General features: G+C 33.7%; 2 protein-coding genes across 8 annotated transcripts; one reads left to right on the top strand and one right to left on the bottom strand.

The window, feature by feature from the left end:
- The first annotated feature begins 3,307 nt into the window (after positions 1-3,307).
- On the top strand, positions 3,308-10,859 carry LOC104218685 (B3 domain-containing protein REM10-like). Its single transcript, XM_009769234.2, has 7 exons — positions 3,308-3,563; positions 5,222-5,504; positions 6,845-6,936; positions 7,239-7,470; positions 8,984-9,111; positions 9,223-9,454; positions 10,670-10,859. Exons 1-7 carry the CDS (start codon positions 3,498-3,500, stop codon positions 10,708-10,710), a joined length of 1,074 nt encoding a protein of 357 aa, XP_009767536.1. The 5' UTR covers positions 3,308-3,497; the 3' UTR covers positions 10,711-10,859.
- A 226-nt stretch (positions 10,860-11,085) lies between these two features.
- Positions 11,086-17,260, bottom strand: LOC104218684 (B3 domain-containing protein REM17-like). Of its 7 annotated transcripts, none has more exons than XM_009769229.2 (10): positions 17,174-17,260; positions 15,338-15,650; positions 14,532-14,767; positions 14,030-14,297; positions 13,748-13,944; positions 13,322-13,586; positions 12,876-13,021; positions 12,531-12,765; positions 12,268-12,379; positions 11,086-11,455 (listed from the first exon to the last, which is right to left on the bottom strand). In XM_009769229.2, exons 1-9 carry the CDS (start codon positions 17,237-17,239, stop codon positions 12,306-12,308), a joined length of 1,800 nt encoding a protein of 599 aa, XP_009767531.1. In that variant the 5' UTR covers positions 17,240-17,260; the 3' UTR covers positions 11,086-11,455; positions 12,268-12,305. The 7 variants fall into 7 exon arrangements, with proteins under 7 accessions (XP_009767531.1, XP_009767530.1, XP_070021556.1 ...); XM_009769228.2 differs by having other exon boundaries at positions 11,086-11,450; XM_070165455.1 differs by having other exon boundaries at positions 12,876-13,009.
- Between the last annotated feature and the right edge of the window lie 715 nt (positions 17,261-17,975).

Raw genomic sequence — 17,975 nt, 5'->3', positions numbered from 1 at the left:
AGTTTTGTTATACACTCCTATATCAACATATTAAAATATTAATTTTTTAAATTATTTTGAAGTGAAACTTAATAATATCGAATTATGTAAACATTATAAAGTATCAAATAATAGTCACATGAGAAACATGATCTTCTTCATGTATCTTTATCATATTTAATTCTGAATTATTATATTTAATGTATAATTTAATTTATGACAATTAGAAACTTATTAGGATAGTAAATAACACATACACACACACACACACACACACACACACACATATATATATATATATATATATATATATATATATATATATATATATATATATATATATATATATATATAATATAATTTTTTAAATTCTATAAAATTAGTCATCCACACATTAATTAGCTATAATTCTATTATATTGAATAATAATTATAATATATTTAGTTTTCCTGTGGACTTAAGTATCAATTAATTTTGTAATTCTTTGAAATAGTTATAAAAGAATTATATAAATACTAATATGAATTATAATGTCGTAAAAATTTTTGTAGTGCTAAATATATTCATATTATTTGGAGCTTTGGTCATTTATCAAAACTAAATACACCAAAACCATCACAAAGTTCTTCAATATATGAGCACTTACTTAAAAATGAATCATTAGATATATGAAATTATTCTAAGGACTTGTTAAAAACTCTTAAAGGCTTCAATATATGAGGGCCAATTTAAAACAAATACTTGTATATATATATATATATATATATAACATCCAAAAATAACAAGGTGCAATAAAATAAAATATGAGTTTGATAAATAAAGGCTACAAGTAGGCATACAAATGGTCTATTAAAATTAACTTTTGCACGTTTAAAGTTCATTAATACTTAAATATATATATATATTACTATATTTTATGTTATTTTGAAAAAATACAACTTTTATAGTTAAAATTAAAATTTCATAACTTGATATTGTTTGAACAACATTGCTAAATAGAAAAATCCGTCACTAATCTCATTTAGCAACAGATTATCATGAAATTCTTCTAGGTACGAGTGTTTTAGCGACATATTAGCGACGACGTTCGTAGCTAATTCCAATTTTTTCGTAGTGAACTATTATTTTTGTCATTGAAATAAAGTTATTCACTTATGAAATTTTGTACATATTGTGGTTAAAATATTATTATTAAAATGACAATCATAAGTGTACGACTAAAGGTATAGTTAACTCGTAAATTTATCGTCACTTTAAATTTGTGTCTATTAATTTTGTCATGACAAATAGTTGTAACTATTATCTAACTATCTTTATTTTCTTAAAATAAGAAGATAAATAATTGTTTGATTACAAAATTTTGTTTCAAATTTTTAATGTGGCTAGAAGATTGCTATTGTTACGGAAGATTTACCTTGTGGTAAAAATTACTGATTAGTTACAAAATTTATCGTAGCAATGAATTCGTAGCTATATCATTTTATCGTGATAACTATTGCCATAACTTTTTAGAACTTGAAGAAAAATTATTTATTTAGTAACATTTTTATTTAAATAGTTTATTGTGACTAAAAGGTTATTATTTATATTAAGTTTCAACTAGTGGCAAAAATTAATGATTAACAACGAAATTCTATTAAAGCAAGAAATATGTGGCTAACTTTATCTATACTGCCACAACTTTTTATAACTTGAAGCAAAAATATTCATTTAGCTATAATATTTTCTTTCAAATATTTCATTGTTGCTAAAAAGTTACTATAGCTATAGTAAGTTTCAACTTGTGGCAAAAAACTAATGATTAGCTACATAATTCAATTATAGCAATAAATCCGTGGCTATATCATTTAACTATTGCCACAACTTTTTAGAACTTAAAGCAAAAATATTCATTTAGCTACAATGTTTTGTTTCAAATATTTTATTGTGACTAAAAGGTAACTACTGCTACAGTACTATTGAAGCGTGGCAAAAACTTATGGTTAGCTATCAAATTTTATTTGTAGCACTAAATTTGTAGCTATATAAGTAGTTATTGCCATGATTGTTAGAAATTATAGCTAATACGAGGAATTAGCTTTACCAACTTAATTTCGTGGCAAAGAAATTTTATAATTTTGCAAATAGCCATAGAATTTTAATTTTGTGGTTATTATTAGGTATTAGCTATAATTTTTAAATTCATAGCTAAGATTTTGTAGTTATAGATGCATAGTATTGTAGTGCACAACAATGTATCTTTAGTTACAACTTAATGTCTCCCATATATATAATTGAAATGCTACTGGGTTTCTATTCTTATCTTTTTTTCTTTAACTTTTATTATTGTAATATTTTGTGGTGCTATATAATCATTTGAATTCTTCTATCTCTTGGGCTATCAATATAAAGTGCATGAATAAAAGTGAGTGTAGGCGTTGTTCCTGAAAGTCGCCATATAAATCTCAACGTTTTACCCAAATAATAATTTTGACAATGAAAATGTCATGGACATTCTAAGCTATGAATTAATCAAGAAAAAATATGTACGAGAGAAGTTATATGATTTTAACAGTAACAAATTCTCCAAGCCATTATCCACGAAGAAAGTAACAATCAGGTTTGAGCTCATAATTAAAAAATTAAGTTATTAAAATATCCTTCTTTTATTTACCTAGATAATATCTGAAGAGTACTTGCCACCATTTCATGTGGCTGATATAGATGTCTCTTATGCTCCACATCCGTAGTATATTCAAATTCTGTATTATCACAAGTCACGTTTTAACTTCTTTCACTATTTCTTCACTTTATGAAAAGACATGCTTTCATTTTCTAAGTACACGTCTGTTCATGATTAAAGTCAAATTTTTTTTATATTATTGGGTTCATCCACTGGCGAGATATCTGCAAATTAAAGATTGTACGCATGTGTTTTTTAAATACAATTATTGAACTTCTTCCGAATTTGTTTATCAGATATATTTTAATATTCATTTACGTGCTCTTTTAAATTTATCATTACTATAAAAACTACTATTTAACCATTTTGCCCTTTCTTAGTACGTTGTTGAATTTAAAAAAAAGAAAAAGAAAAAACAAGAACATGGCCATGGATACATAACACTAATTTAAGATAGAAAAGAAAAAAAATAAAAAAATGGACAAAAGAAGCTAAGTGCATCATCAATTTCAATTACTGTCCCCTTCCCCCACTGCCCCCTCCTTCCACCCAAAAAATAAAATAAAAAATAAACTCCTCCTCGCTTTTTACTCTCTCTCTCTCTCTCTCTTCTGGTTAACCCTCAAATGTGAATTTATGAAAACCTTGCCACTTTTCCAAATGAACATTAGGACATAGCTGTGTAATTTCTGTTACAGTCCACTGAAAAGCTGCCATTCCTTTTCAAGTTTCAGTTACCAAAAAATAATTACATCCCTCAACTGAATTGAAGTTTCAATCTTTCAATTATATCAATCACAAAGTAGAAAAAAGATACTTTGTCTACTATAGTTGCTGCATTTTTTGACTGCTCGCAATGAAAGTCACTCCAGTGAAGCCTCACTTTTTCAAGCCAATTCAACCAGGTTTCAAGCAGGGTCTGGTGAGTTAACCCCTTTAGTAATTATTTCATCTTTCCTTTCCTCTACTTTACGTATTATGTATGATATGGAAGGTTGAGTGGTGGGATATCCAAGGGGTCGTTTGGTACAATGGTGGAATATCCCACTCTGAGATTAGTTATCCCACCTTTTATATGACATAACTAATTCCGCCATTTTAGCGTAAAAGTTATCCCGGATTAGCTAATACCCCAAACCAAACATAGAATAAAGTTAATACCAAACTTTATCCCGGGATTATTATCCTTATCCCATATACCAAACGACCTCTAATGAATTAAGTGGTACTAGCACACAAGGGTATGATGCAGCGGTCAATGAAATCGGTTGAGTACACTTAGGTTCAATTCCCAATGGAGGCAAAAATACTAGCTTATTTCCAAGCCTTTGTGGATAGAGTTACCCTGTATGCTTGCACTATCCCGTAGAATTAATATTGATGTGCGTAAGTTGGTTCGGATACCATGATTAAGGGACTACCTACATTGGGGAGACAAAGAGAAAGAAAGTTTTACATTGAAGGAATGTTATGGTTAATTAGTTAGAGCAGCCACAACATTGATGATTAGCCTTTAAAATTATTTTAGAAGACAAAATTTCCCACAAAAGTGGCATGTTTTGTATTGTTGACAGTGTTGGGGGCATGTTTAGCTTACGAAAATTTAAGAAACAACGGTATAGCAGGCATTCTGCAACAGGTGTTATTTATATTTGACAGAGAATGAGAATATAGACCTTTTTTTTTGCATTGTCCTGTATAGAGGGGATCCAAGATTTAAACTTCATGGGTTCGAGGTGCCACTAAACCCACTGACCGTTTGAGTTATTGGGTTCAAAATTTAATATTTGTACATATTTAATAGATTCCTTAACACATATACAAAGTTTGAGCCAAAGTTATTGTGTTCAATTGAATCTGTAACTATGTTTTACATCCGCCCCTGGTCCTAAATTGAAGGGATCTAAGATTTTAACTTTATGGATTCGAGGTGCCACTAAATCCACTGACCATTTGAGTAATTGGGTTCAAAATTTAATATTTGTACATATTTAATAGATTCTTTGATACATATAAAGGGTCTGAGCAAAAGCTATTGGATTCGGCTGAATCCGTAGCTATGTTGTACATCTGCCCCTGGTCCTATAAAGATAAACGCTTGGTACATGTTTTTGTGCTTTTTTTGTGGTAAAATGGGTATTTCCCGACTGTTTGAACTCTGAAGAAGCATTTGTTAGCTGTGAAATGTGGAAAGTTGAGAAATCCATCATAAATTCTTGGAAAATGGTCCGATTTGTGTTATGTAGAGCATTTGGAAGGAGGGAATCAGAGGTGTTTTGATGGAGTCTCAACTCCAATTCATGCGTTGAAGACTAGATGTTTATTGAACATTTTTGCTTGGTGTAACTATTGTAATGTAAATAATGCAGTTACGCTTTTTAGATTTTGTAAGCTCATTGAATTGTATAAGGAGTGAAAGGAAAGTATAGAAGCCCCTTGTTTTTTTTTACTGCAATTGTATCCCGATTAATGAAAATTCAACTTTTGCCTGATAAAATAAAAAGATAGAAAATATGGTAGAGTTTTAGGGCCTAAATGAAACAGCATAATGATTTGGGACAAGTTTATGTTGCACTGCAGAAAATTCCCGTAGGTTTCTTGAAGTATCTGAAGGGATATAAGAATGAATACGCAATACTAAGAAAGGATGGTAAGAAGTGGCTGGTGAAGGTGAAGGGCCGTCGACTGCAAGAGGGTTGGGGGAAATTTGTAGAGGAGCAGGGTCTGGAATTGGGAAATATGTTGGTGTTCAGACATGAAGGGAACATGGAGTTTGAGGTTACCATCTTTGATTCGAGTCACTGTGACAGAGAATATGCAGAGTATCTGGACGAAGAAGAAGCCAATAATGTTGAATTCAAAGGTAAGATGTTTAGAGTCCATTTTTATATACTTGATGAATTTGCAAGTTAATATTTTTTTTTTGATGAAGTAAGGAGAATTCATTAAAAGCATCCAGCGGATGCAGGCGAAAGATTACAATTAAGAAAGATGGTGTCTGCTCATATACACAAAAAAACTATTCTACCACTAAGGAGCACACACAATAAAAAAATTGAACAGAACTAGTTACAGGTGCCTGATTTAGCCAACTAAACAAATTCAATAAGCATTTTGCTTTGACTATATGGATCGGAGTTGAGATCCCATCAAAATATCTACAGTTCCTTTCATTCCAGATGCACCAAAAGATAACAGCAAGTACCATTACCCAATTTTTTTTTGATGGATTTACCAACTCTCCATGAACGCCAACATTCATATGCTTCCTTGATGCTGTTAGGCTTGACCCAGGCTAGTCCAAAAATAGAGAGGAACATGTTCCAAATATCACATGCTAAAGGACAATGCAAAAAGAGATGTCTAACACTTTCAGAATCCAAATTGCACATGTAGCACCTATTCACCGTTGGTATACTCCTTCTACTGAGGTTGTCTTGAGTGAGGCGTGCTTCATTTAAGGCAACCCAACTGAAACAAATCACTTTAGGAGGCAGTTTTGTTCTCCAAATTAGTTTTCATGGCCAATTGTTTATCAGATCATTGTTGGAGCATAGGTGTGCATATGCTTTCTTCACTGTAAATTTCCCGTCCCCCATTCCAGTTTGTCCTTCAGCTGGGGTTTGACAGCAATCTGTGCAAGTTTGGCCAGCAATTCCATTAGGTCATTTATCTCCCAATTTTGAAAATGTCTCCTGAATTGAGGGTCCCAAGAGCTGTTCTGCCAACATTGTTCTACAGTGGATTCTTCATCTACTGCTAGTAGGTACAAATTTGGAAATTCATCTTTTAGTGCCATTGATTCCAGCCACTTGTCTTTCCAAAACTTGATGAGTGTTCCACTCCCTAACTTGAGTTTTGAGTTAAGTTGGAACTCATCCCATAAACTGGATATGCATTTCCATAGGCCTGTACCATGAGGTGATCTGCTATGTCTTGTGCACCAGTTGTTCCTCACACCATGTTTTGCATTAATCACTGATTTCCTCAAACTAGGGTCCTACAAATTATACCTCCAATGCCATTTCATTAGCATACTCTTATTATGCAAGTTAATTCCTTTAATCTTGACATAAATTTCAAATTGTTTAGATAAAACTTTAGCCAAAAGATGGGGTGGATGATTAGACATTACTTATACTTTAATCTTTTTGGCATATTTAATTTTTAATATGGATTTTCTTACAATTTACAATGTAACAGACAAACCAAATGCAGAAGCTGCTACTCACAACGCTTGTGATCAATCTCATTTTTCATGCATTGTTAGAGCCTATTGCCTTAAAGGTTACTTGGTAAGTCTCAAAATTCAGTTCCCCCTAACTCTTCAAGATAAATGTACCATTTTTTCCCCTCTCTGTTAACTAGAATCAATTACCGCAAAAATATGAAGCATATGATAAGTTTGATGGTATGTGCAAATCTGTTATAAACCTTATGGCCTGTTAAATGATTACTTTGTAAGTCTCCAAACTCATTTCCCCTAACCCTTCAAGAGTCCTTTTTTTTTTCTCCTTTGAAATTGGAGGTAGTTATAATGAAATATGATACATATGAAATGTTTGATAAGTGTGCAAATCCTTACAAACAATTTCAGTGCATTCCTACTCGATTTGCAGCGGAAAACGGTCTCACCAACAAGAATTGTGGTTTGATTATTAGAGATGAAAGACAAAGGTCATGGAATTTAAGGCTATATACTTCCTGTTCTCGAGTCTATATTGGAGGTAGCTGGGGTGACTTTCGTGTTGCAAATGACTTAAAGGTGGGAGATCATATAATGTTTGAGATTGTTACTAATGGAGAAAAACCAATCTGGAAATTTCATGGTAAGTTCTCTCATTCAAGCAACCTCTTGGTTTTTGGCAATGTTTTTACTTTGTCAAATACACCATGACACTATATTACATCTTTGATAAAATTACTTATATTTGTCGACAACCTCTTCTCGTATTTTATCCTCAATGCTTACTACTTGCACCTTCTGACGAATATGGTCACTTTTAATCCTATATGATCTTGTATGAGCGCACATCCATCTTAGCATTCTCATCCCTGCAACACTCATCTTCTGGATATCTTGGACTTTAGCGGCCCAACATTCACTACCATTAAACTCAAAACAAGAAAAATGCAAAATCATAGTAGGAGACTAGGCCAGTACCCTATAGATCAGACTTTGGAGAAAGAGGCATGCCCTTGATTCTCTTCACATCAAATGTCTAAGTCCTTACCTGAAAATGTAACAACGAGACACTAGTTGGATATTCTAGATTAACTACATGTTGGATGAAATAAACCATTCTTTGCCTTTAATATATGTTTGAAGATCCAGAAAAGAAGAGCGTTCATTGTCTTCATTTTTCTTCGAGATCCAAATTCGAATGATCCCTTTTGCTTGTCCATGAATGAATCCAAATTCAAATCCTTGCACATCTTTTTTCTTTTCGTTGTCCTCTAATCTTCTTTCTAAATAGCCATAATCATCTTATCAGAAGCATCTTCATCATTTACGGAATATTTTCTACGTCATTGTTTGGATATGTCTTGCTGATACCAGGAATAAAAGAAGGAACTGATGCATTTAATGTTAGTCGAGAGGTTTTCATGAATGCATTGTGCAACATAGGCTTGGCAGAGCTAAGGAAATTCCAGAAGCTAATGGTGGAAAGTTATTATCCAAAGGTGGAAATGGAACCATAGTTGCACTTGTTTAGTATCCTCGCCTCCTATTTCATCCTTATTGTTATCAATATGATATTCACATTCCCAATCTGCCTTATAAGAAGTGTTGGTGTTATGCGATGGACCATAATAATGTTGATTTATGTTGCTAAGACTTATCCTGACTATTTCGTTCTATATCAGGCATTGGACTAGAAATACCTTCGACTGCTACATTGTCTTCCTCAGTTGTAGCATTGCGGGTTAATTTGGGAGTTATATTTACGTCAGGACTGCTAATATCTTTTCCCATTAGAGCCTTACAGCCACTAAACCCCCAAAGCTTCATTAGAATCCACATCCAAATTGCACACAAGAATTGGAGGAATAGGGGTAATAGCATAAATGAGATTTGCGACATTCAAAGTAGCATTCATATTGCCTTGTGCCTGAACCTCCTACTGCTTTGGAGTGTCATCTGTCATCTTTTCACCGCTCCTCTAGTTGAATTAAAATATAAAATCATTACTTATTCCATTACATCATGCTTGCTTTTTTAGCCGTTTCCTTATTATTTGGAAGCCTTATGTAATATGATCTTTCTTTTTATCCTAATTGTAACACTTCCTTGTTCCTTTCTCTTTCTTTTGCTGTCTTGTTCTTTATAATGAACAACAGACATTAGGACAAAGCCCTCAGACATGATTCCTCTCAATGCACAAGTATCTACTCCAGCTTCTGGTGATGACGATCTTCCTTATTTTATTTCAACCATTAAACCTTATTCCATCAAGAAGTCAGTTTTGGTAAGTGATTTAAACTGATAATAGTTATATTCTTTTCTTTGCCTCTTTTCCCCTTTTTTTTTGAGTGACAACTGAAACTTGTTCCTCGTAATGGAATAAATGTTACCGTAGTATCTTCCAGTGGATTTTGCAATTTCGAACGGGTTGATAAATAGGAAGTGTGAGATGATTCTGAAAGATGAAGCAAATAGATCTTGGTCAGTATGGCTAGGGAGAGATGCACATCATTTTGGAATTATAAGTGGATGGACAAAATTCAGAGCAGCAAATGGTCTCCAAGTAGGAGATGTTTACAAGTTTGAACTCATCACAAACGCGAAATTACCAATTGCGTACTTCCGCCGTAAGTGTTCTTTTAGTTTTAATGTATACTATTTCTTTTCACTGACCATGCAAAAGTTTTTTATACTATTATGTAATGTTTAAAAAGTAATTACATGTAACATGAAAAATAAGGAAAATAGTATCATGAAAAATAAGATATGTAACCTTCTATAGTAGCCCCACTCGTGGGAAACTACTGGGTTTGTTGTTGTGGTAACCTTCTATAGTAGGTTAAATTTCATTGGAATTGTAAAATTTTTATTACACTATTAGTAGATATAATTAGTTAAATCCTTTTATCAAGTATTATCTTCTTTCTAGCTTAGGCTGTTTAAGGAAGACACGGTTGAAATTTTACATAATGGTTTTAACGGTCGATAAAGTTATGAATAATGTATACTCAAGTTAAAATTTTGACATATATTATTGACACAACATTATATTGGAGATTAATTTTGAAAGTTCCCGATTTCCGATTATAAAAAGCGGACCATAGATTTGCATGATTGTATGGTGGTTTTGCACAATCAAATTGAGTTTATATAGGTAAAAATAGCACGGCTAGCCAGTTTTCGGACTGGTCATTCAAAAATAGCTAGCGGTTGCAAAGTCATTGAAAAATAACCACTATTTTGCTGCAACACGGAAAGTTCCAGCATAATATACTGGAGATTGGAGCACCTGTGTATGAACTTCCAACGTATTATGCTGGACCGGTATATTATATTGGAACTCCAGTATATTATGATGGACAATATACCTATGCTGGAACTCCAGTATATTATACTGGAATTCCAACATATTATTCTGGAGTATTTTCCGGATTTTGAACAGTGTTTTCGTTCAGATTTATCTTTTCATGAAAAGTGGCTAAATTTTGATTACTTTTGAAACTGTTGCTATTTTTGAATGACCACTTGTAAATCTGGCTATTTTTGAATTTGTCCTTTTATATAGTGGCAAGAATAAGTTAAAATTTGGTAATGAAATTTCTGCAAAACTGGATTCTTTTTTCCCTACTGGTCTCGGATTCTTCACAGTTTTATGGTTTTTATGTATCATTTCTCATATTTGTACAATTACTATTATAAATAGTTTGTTTAAAAGGTATTTACATGTTTTATTATAGTTTGAAAATTATATGACATTACTAAAGATGTCATACAAAATGTTACATCATTGGCTTCTTATCAGATTTTTTGTGACAACTTTCATGATAAAATATATTTTGCAGGCAAATATTCTGGAGAGGATGCAGAAAGAGAGGTCCATTGAAGCAACTGGACTTTTGGTCCCTGGTTTTTAATGTTACTTCGTTTTGTTTTATTTGTCTCAGTTTGACCCAAAGCTTAAGAATGTAAAAAAGACTTTAAATTCTTGTGGTTTTAAACTAGTGCGAGTAAATACCAAAAATATCTTTTGAATTTTGTGGTATTAAACGTGTCATATCATCCCTATAAGAGAGTCATGTGGCATTAAGGATAACATATGAAAGGTGAAATTATAAATTTACTAAAAATAATAGGAAGATCCATTTTTCTGAAACATACTAAAAAATAAAGTCTCAAAATATGAAGGTTAAAGAAAAGTTTATTTGACTCTCGAATTTGAACACCACCATATAAATTGGGACGAAGGGAACAGTAATAATTATGAAAAAGAGAACTCTGTAGAAGAAATACAATAATTTACATGAATCCGCCATTAGCCTATATCAACGATCAGAATAGGTAAACTAAATTATCTCTAGAGTTGAAATCTCTGAAAGCCAAATATTGAAAAATAATTTTAGCAGTGATGAAAGTGCAAAAGTGTCTTCAAAAGACAACGGCATTATCTTCAGCAGAAGCAGAATATAGCTCGACAACAGAAGTAGCTTGTGAAGCAGTAGGAGTTAGAACAATTCTTAACGATCTACGTACAATTCAAGCAAAAGGACCCTGAAACTATCAACTGTGGCGACATGTCTGCAATTGTATATTAAGCTTCACCATCATTTCACCCAATCCCGAGGCCTATTCTTCATTCAAAAATATACATGAAAAAGAAAAGAAAGAAGAATTATTAGAGTCAAAGAACAACAACAATAAGAACAACAACAAACCTAGTGAAGTCCCACATGTGGGGTCTGGGAAGGCTAAAATGTACGCAGACCTTTACCACTACCTTATGAAGATAGAGAAGCTATTAGAGTCAGAGAAATGAAAAGAAAAGACAAAGATATTGGATACATATGCTAAGAGAAGTAAGACTTTTTGTTGCGACTAAAGTCACCACAAAAATTACAAAAGTCATAAAGGTCGACACTGAAAGTCCAATTTCTTTTAGTAAGATCAAGGTTAATATTTTTTTTTTGGTGAAGTAATGAGTTTTATAGAAAAAGGCATCTTCTATGTAGAGGAGTCAGCTTTGATACAAAAAAGAAAAGAAATACTAGGCTAAAGCAAAAGAGCTGACAAAATCCAAAAAGTTAATATGGCAATCTACAGGGGCTAAAACACTGCCAACTAAATAACCAAAGGAGACATCTAGCTTTAATTGTGTGTGTTGGAGTTGATATCCCATCAAAACATCTGCGTTTCCTTTGTGTCCAGACACACCAAAAGATACAAGCAGGGATCATCAGCCAGACTTTCCTAATGACTTTATCAACTTTCCAACCAGACCAGCATTCATAGACCTCTCTAATGCTTTGTGGCTTTACCCAACTGAGACCAAAGATAGAAAGATACATGCACCATATGTCTGAGGCATTTGAGCAATGTAGCAAAAGGTGTCGGTTGAACTCTGAATGTTGCCGACACATAAAACATCTGTTAACAATTGGCATACCTCTTCTGTTAAGGTTGTCCTGTATTAAACAAGATTCATTAAGTGGAAACTCTTTTAGCATCCAAATTAGGCTTCCATTCTTCGGGCTGAAGTGATGCATTTGCTCTCAAATCTAGTTTTTAAAAATTGAAACAAGTCAAAACTGAAACTGAAGATGAATATAAATCCAAAAACAGAACATTAAGTTGAAGTAAAAGAAGCAGATAAATGATGTAAAAGTGATGAAATAAGTATAACATAAGGTTTTAAGATGTGAAACTTGCCATAAAATTTCAATATAGGTTTCTCTCCCTTGGCAAATATCTCAAACATTATGCAATCTCCTTCCTTTAAGAAATTAGCAGCGCAAAATTTACGCCATTCCCCTCCAATGAAAGTGCTGCCAGCACAGGAGGAATACAGCCTAAATTCCCATGACCTTTGCTCATAATCTCTTATCACTATCGTACATTGCCTGTTGCTGAGGCCATTTTCTCTCGCAAATAGTTTTGGAACATGCTGAAACACAGTTTATAACCACGTAAATTGTTCATATTTAAGAGGTCATCTTATTTTCCTTTTATTTTCTTAAGTGTAACAATGAAAATAGAATTTAGTTTTAAGCTTACCATCCTACATTTTGAAATGTGATGGGGTTTGACAGTAGAAATGAAATGATCAGGGTGAGACAGAGGCATGTCCTTGGCCGCTTCTACATCGGGGAAAGCCTTGTATGATGACATGATGTTGGGTTCTGGTTTTTCTGTAGCATTTGCTAATTGCATAAAAAGTCATATCAAATATTTGGCAAAAGTATGAACAAAAGAACATATCAACAGTATAACATAAAGGAACCTTGGTGTACTAAGCTCCCGCTATGTGCGGGGTCCGAGAAAGGGTCAGACCACAAGAGTCTGTTGTACGCAGCCTTACCCCTGCAGAAACTGCATTTCTGCAAGTGGCTGTTTCCACGGCTCGAACCCATGACCTCCTGATCACATGGCAGCAACTTTACGTACCAGTTACGTCAAGGCTCCTCTTCATCAATAGTATAACATGATATGAGAAAACTTACCCTGAAACTTCCTCATTGGAGTTTCTGCATTAGTAACAGCATGAAATTTCCATATAGACTCTTCATCAGTAACAACTTCAAACATAATACGATCTCCCTTCTTTAATCGATTATCAACAATGAATTTACGCCAGCCATCTCCAATACGGACTCGATTTTTGCAATCAGAACTTAGCTTTAAATTCCATAACCTTTGTCTTTCATCTCTTATAATCAAATCGCACTCCTTGTTGGAGAGACCATTTGCAAATGGTTGAGGAAGGTACTGACATAGTGTATTACCATTTGAACACATCATTAAAACATTTCATATTCTTAGGATTTTCACTTAAACAAGGATAAAAATAAGCAAAATAGTGCACATACTTCCTTTAGCCTGAAGATACTTGAAGAGTTTAGGTGAAATTAGTGAGTTCTAAAACTTACCAAGTAACCATATGTTAGGCAATATGGTTTAATAGTGCATACAAAATGAGAATGACCAACATGCTTGTCAGTAGCAGTTTCCGCATGTGAGGAATCCTCGTCTGACGACTTGATACCGGGGCTTGGTATTTCTACTACATTGTCGGGGCTTGGTATTTCTGCAAGTGGTTGTTTCCACGGCTCGAGCCCGTGACCTCCTGGTCACATGGTAGCAACTTTATGTACCAGTTAAGCCGAGGCTCGTCTTCATCAATAGTATAACATAGATATGAGAAAACTTACCCTGAAACTTCCTCATTGGAGTTTTTGCATTAGTAACAACATGAAATTTCCATATAGATGTCTCTTCATCAGTTACAACTTCAAACACAATACGATCTCCCTCCTTTAACCGATTATCAGCAATGAATTTACGCCAGCCATCTCCAATACGGACTCGTTTTTTGTAATCGGAACTTAGCTTTAAATTCCATAACCTTTGTCTTTCATCTCTTATAATCAAATTGCCCTTCTTGTTGGAGAGACCATTTGCAAATTGTTGAGGAAGGTACTGACAAAGTGTATTACCATTTGAACAAATCATTAAAACATTTCTATTCTTCAGATTTTCACTTAAACAAGGATAAAAATAAGCAACTACCATTTGAACACATCATTAAAACATTTCATATTCTTCAGATTTTCACTTAAACAAGGATAAAAATAAGCAAAACAGTACACATGCTTCCTTTAGCCTTAAGATTCTTGAAGAGTTTATGTGAAATTAATGAGTTCTAAGACTTACCAAGTAGCCATATGTTAGGCAATATGGTTTAATAGTGCATACAAAATGAGAATGACCAACATGCTTGTCACTAGCAGCTTCCGCATGTGAAGAATCCTCGTCTGACAACTTGATGCCGGGGCTTGGTATTTCTATTACATCGTCGGTATTTCTTGAATGGATTAAATAGCACGACATGGATGGAGAGGATTCATATAGTTGATCCCCACTTGGGATTGAGGCATAGTTGTTTGTATCTTCAAGAAATTAAATATGACAAATTCCATTTAGAAAAGGGAACAACATTTAACTATCTACCACACATTTCGGCTAATTTCTTAAACAAAATAAATTACATCGCATCCGTATTTTCTTGTATTAAGATTAAAGGACGCTTTAGTTTCTCTTTCTATTCTACTTTTTCTTACTACTCCCTCTGTCCCATATTAATCGGTTGTCATATTTCCATTTTGCATGCCCCTTAAGGAATCATAAATAAGAAGTATTTTTGTGACTAATTTATCCTTATCACTATGCAATAAATGTGCACTCTATTAGTATTGCTTACTTTCAAGACAATTAATATTATGGGCAAAATGGAGAAAATTGATCAATTCTATCTTGATTTTATAAATTGATAAGTATTATCGGTCAAACATTTTTAGTAACCTCACAATTAAAATGAGACAGGGAGTATTAAATGAGCATCAAGCATTATACTGTTTATGCATCAGTACACAATAAATAAATAATCAGGAATATAACTTCCATAAATAACAGAAACGTAAAATCTGAAAAAAGAAAGTTGAGAACCTAAATAACTTCACCTTCAAATTCAAAATTCTTGGAAGCCTCTCCAAAAGTATGTGTTGCTGCTGCTTCTTCTTCTTGCAAATACTCCGCATATTCTCTGTTACAGTGACTTGAATCAAAGATCATTACCTCAAACTCCATGTTTCCTTCATATCTGAACACCAATATATCTCCCAACTGCAAATCATTCTCTTTCGCAAATTCTGCCCAACCCGCTTTGAATCGATAGGCGTTCACCTTCACCAGCCAGTATTTATCCGCCCTTCTCAGTACTGCATGTTCATGCTCATGTCCCTTTAGATACTTCAGAAAACCTTTAGGAATTTTCTGCAGTACAACACAAATTTAGAGTTGATTCAAGTTGTTTTATTTAGTACGTGAAAAAAAAACTATTTTTATACCCAGATAAACAACAATTAAGAAAGGGCAAAGGGTCAAATTTTCCCCTAAATTATGTGAAATGGTCTATGTCTGCCCTCAATTAATAGTTGGAGGGAATCATATGCCCTTGCCATTACAAAAATGGGTTATATTTGTCCTTACTGACTAATTGAACTGATTAGCACGGTTTGGTGCCATGTCTCCAAAATGTAATAATGAGAAAAGATTCAAGCTTGCGCCCTGAACTATGCGAAATAGTCTAGATATATGCCCTCTGTTAATAGTTTCAGCCAATCATGCTTTTTTGATAGATGCGAATTCTCGAAGGGAACGTGGCAAGAAAGCTGCTCTATTTGATGGAATTGAGGAAGACGGTATAAGGGCTTCTCCATCATACCCTTCGTACGAAATTGACGAACAAGATAATGTGAGGGTAATATATTGATTGCAAGATATGGTTAATGTGCTAAAAATATCGTACACCACCCTAGTGGTGGACCTTGGGATGTGCTGCTCGTCAGAGCTCTTCTGTCAAGTACCTTTTCGATACAAAATATTCAGACCCAACCCAGTGAATTTTCAGATACATTTTAGCCGAGAACCACCACTATCAATCATTGTTATCAAAGACGAAAAGTGCAAACAAGCTCTAAGGTACGCTGGGGCTTTAGGCGCAAATAAAACGTGGCTTTCAATTAAGAAAGGCATAAATGGAGAAAAATTACAAATATGTATGCGTAGCCCAAAACAAATAATTATAAGCATGAATAACAAATATAGGGACAAAAAAATTAAATAATATTTACAATAAAAGTAAAATATCAATTCCTTAGTGTTGCTTCCTCAGGATTAAGCTCTTCTTACATGATGACACTGAAGTGCCCGCTAAGCGAGGCGAAACGCTTAACATGTTTTACGCCTCGCTTCAAGGCTTAAGCACGCCTTTGACAACACTGCTACCAGTAACTTCTACGGTTGCCCGAATGCCATATCTAGTCCTCTTTGAATAATTCAGAGGCAAATTTGACCTTTAACCTAAAATTAAAATTTGGACACCTGACACCAAGCCCTGCTAATCAGTGAGCTAAAGCATGATTGTCCCCAACTTTAATGGAGGCCATATTTAGACATTTTTGCATAGTTGATGGGCAAATTTGACCATTTTCATGTTCATATGGACTATGGTTTTTGACAAGGTGGGTTGGTCTAATGGTAAGCATACTCCACTTCCAAGCAAGAGGTTGTGAGTTCGAGTCGCCCCAAGAGCAAGGTGGAAAGTTCTTGGAGGAAAGTATGCCGATGGTATATTGGAAACAACCTCTCGCAGGATACACAGTACAGTTGTTGTTGTTTGTATGGACTATGGTTTTTGAATTTTAGTGTTTTTGTTTTCTGGGATAAATTCATATCATACATAAATATATAAGAAAGATGAAATATTTACTAAAACACGGTTAGTTTTGACTTACCAAAGCGTGCTTGAAACCTGGCAGAATAGGTTTGAAAAAGTGAGGCTTCACTGGACGGACTTTCATAGCCAGCAGTCAAAAAATGCAATTACTATAGACAAAGTATCTTTTTCTACTTTGTAATTGAAAGATTGAAACTTCAATTCAGTTCAGGGGATGCCTTTATTTGGTTAGTGAAACTTGAAAGGAATGACAGCTTTTACTGTGGGACTGTAAATTGACGAATTTTCACAGCATCCGAAGCAAAATTGGGATAAAGAAAAACAATTATGAAAAGAGATGCAACATTTGTTGGAGTATATACCACAGCAGAAGCAATAACAGAATCTTATTCACGTGTAATCTAAACAACTAGCACGTATGGAGATTTTAACATTACCTCTTGAAGCGTAAACAAAACAAATCTATATCGTTCTCCAGTTCCTCAGTTGATACCACACACCAGCAGATTTTCACATTCTTCTACTGTGTTACCCAAACAATAACCGAAAATAGAGAATTTTGGGTGAGCAAAATTCTAGTAGAAACCGCAGTAAGAATCATATCTCAAACGTCCAGCCCTTATATCGTTTTCAAAACCTGTTAGGTTTCCTTCTCCCACTAAGGGACGGTTTCCATGTTTTTTCCCCCACCAAGTAACAATTTTCACTATTTTCTATTATTTAGGCACAGTAGGGACCACAGAATTTAATTAACAAGGCTTCCTATTATGATATTAATTTTGAAATTCTGAAATTAATTTCCATCATAATAAATTACGAATTATTCCACTAAAAATTCGTAATTGCACTCCTTAGTTCAA

The sequence above is a fragment of the Nicotiana sylvestris genome, chromosome 12, assembly GCF_000393655.2.
Source record: "Nicotiana sylvestris chromosome 12, ASM39365v2, whole genome shotgun sequence".
In the NCBI taxonomy this organism is placed as follows: domain Eukaryota; kingdom Viridiplantae; phylum Streptophyta; class Magnoliopsida; order Solanales; family Solanaceae; genus Nicotiana; species Nicotiana sylvestris.
This window is presented reverse-complemented; position numbering and strand designations above follow the sequence as displayed.

Coding starts and splice junctions, on each gene's coding strand:
- LOC104218684 (XM_009769229.2), bottom strand. CDS start 17,239: ATGAAAGTCCGTCCAGTGAAGCCTCACTTTTTCAAACCTATTCTGCCA. Junction 14,768..15,337: donor CAAGAATTTTGAATTTGAAG/GTGAAGTTATTT, acceptor AATTTCTTGAAG/ATACAAACAACTATGCCTCA. Junction 13,945..14,029: donor TCCAATGAGGAAGTTTCAGG/GTAAGTTTTCTC, acceptor CCATGTGACCAG/GAGGTCACGGGCTCGAGCCG.
- LOC104218685 (XM_009769234.2), top strand. CDS start 3,498: ATGAAAGTCACTCCAGTGAAGCCTCACTTTTTCAAGCCAATTCAACCA. Junction 5,505..6,844: donor CAATAATGTTGAATTCAAAG/GTAAGATGTTTA, acceptor ACAATGTAACAG/ACAAACCAAATGCAGAAGCT. Junction 9,455..10,669: donor ACCAATTGCGTACTTCCGCC/GTAAGTGTTCTT, acceptor TATATTTTGCAG/GCAAATATTCTGGAGAGGAT.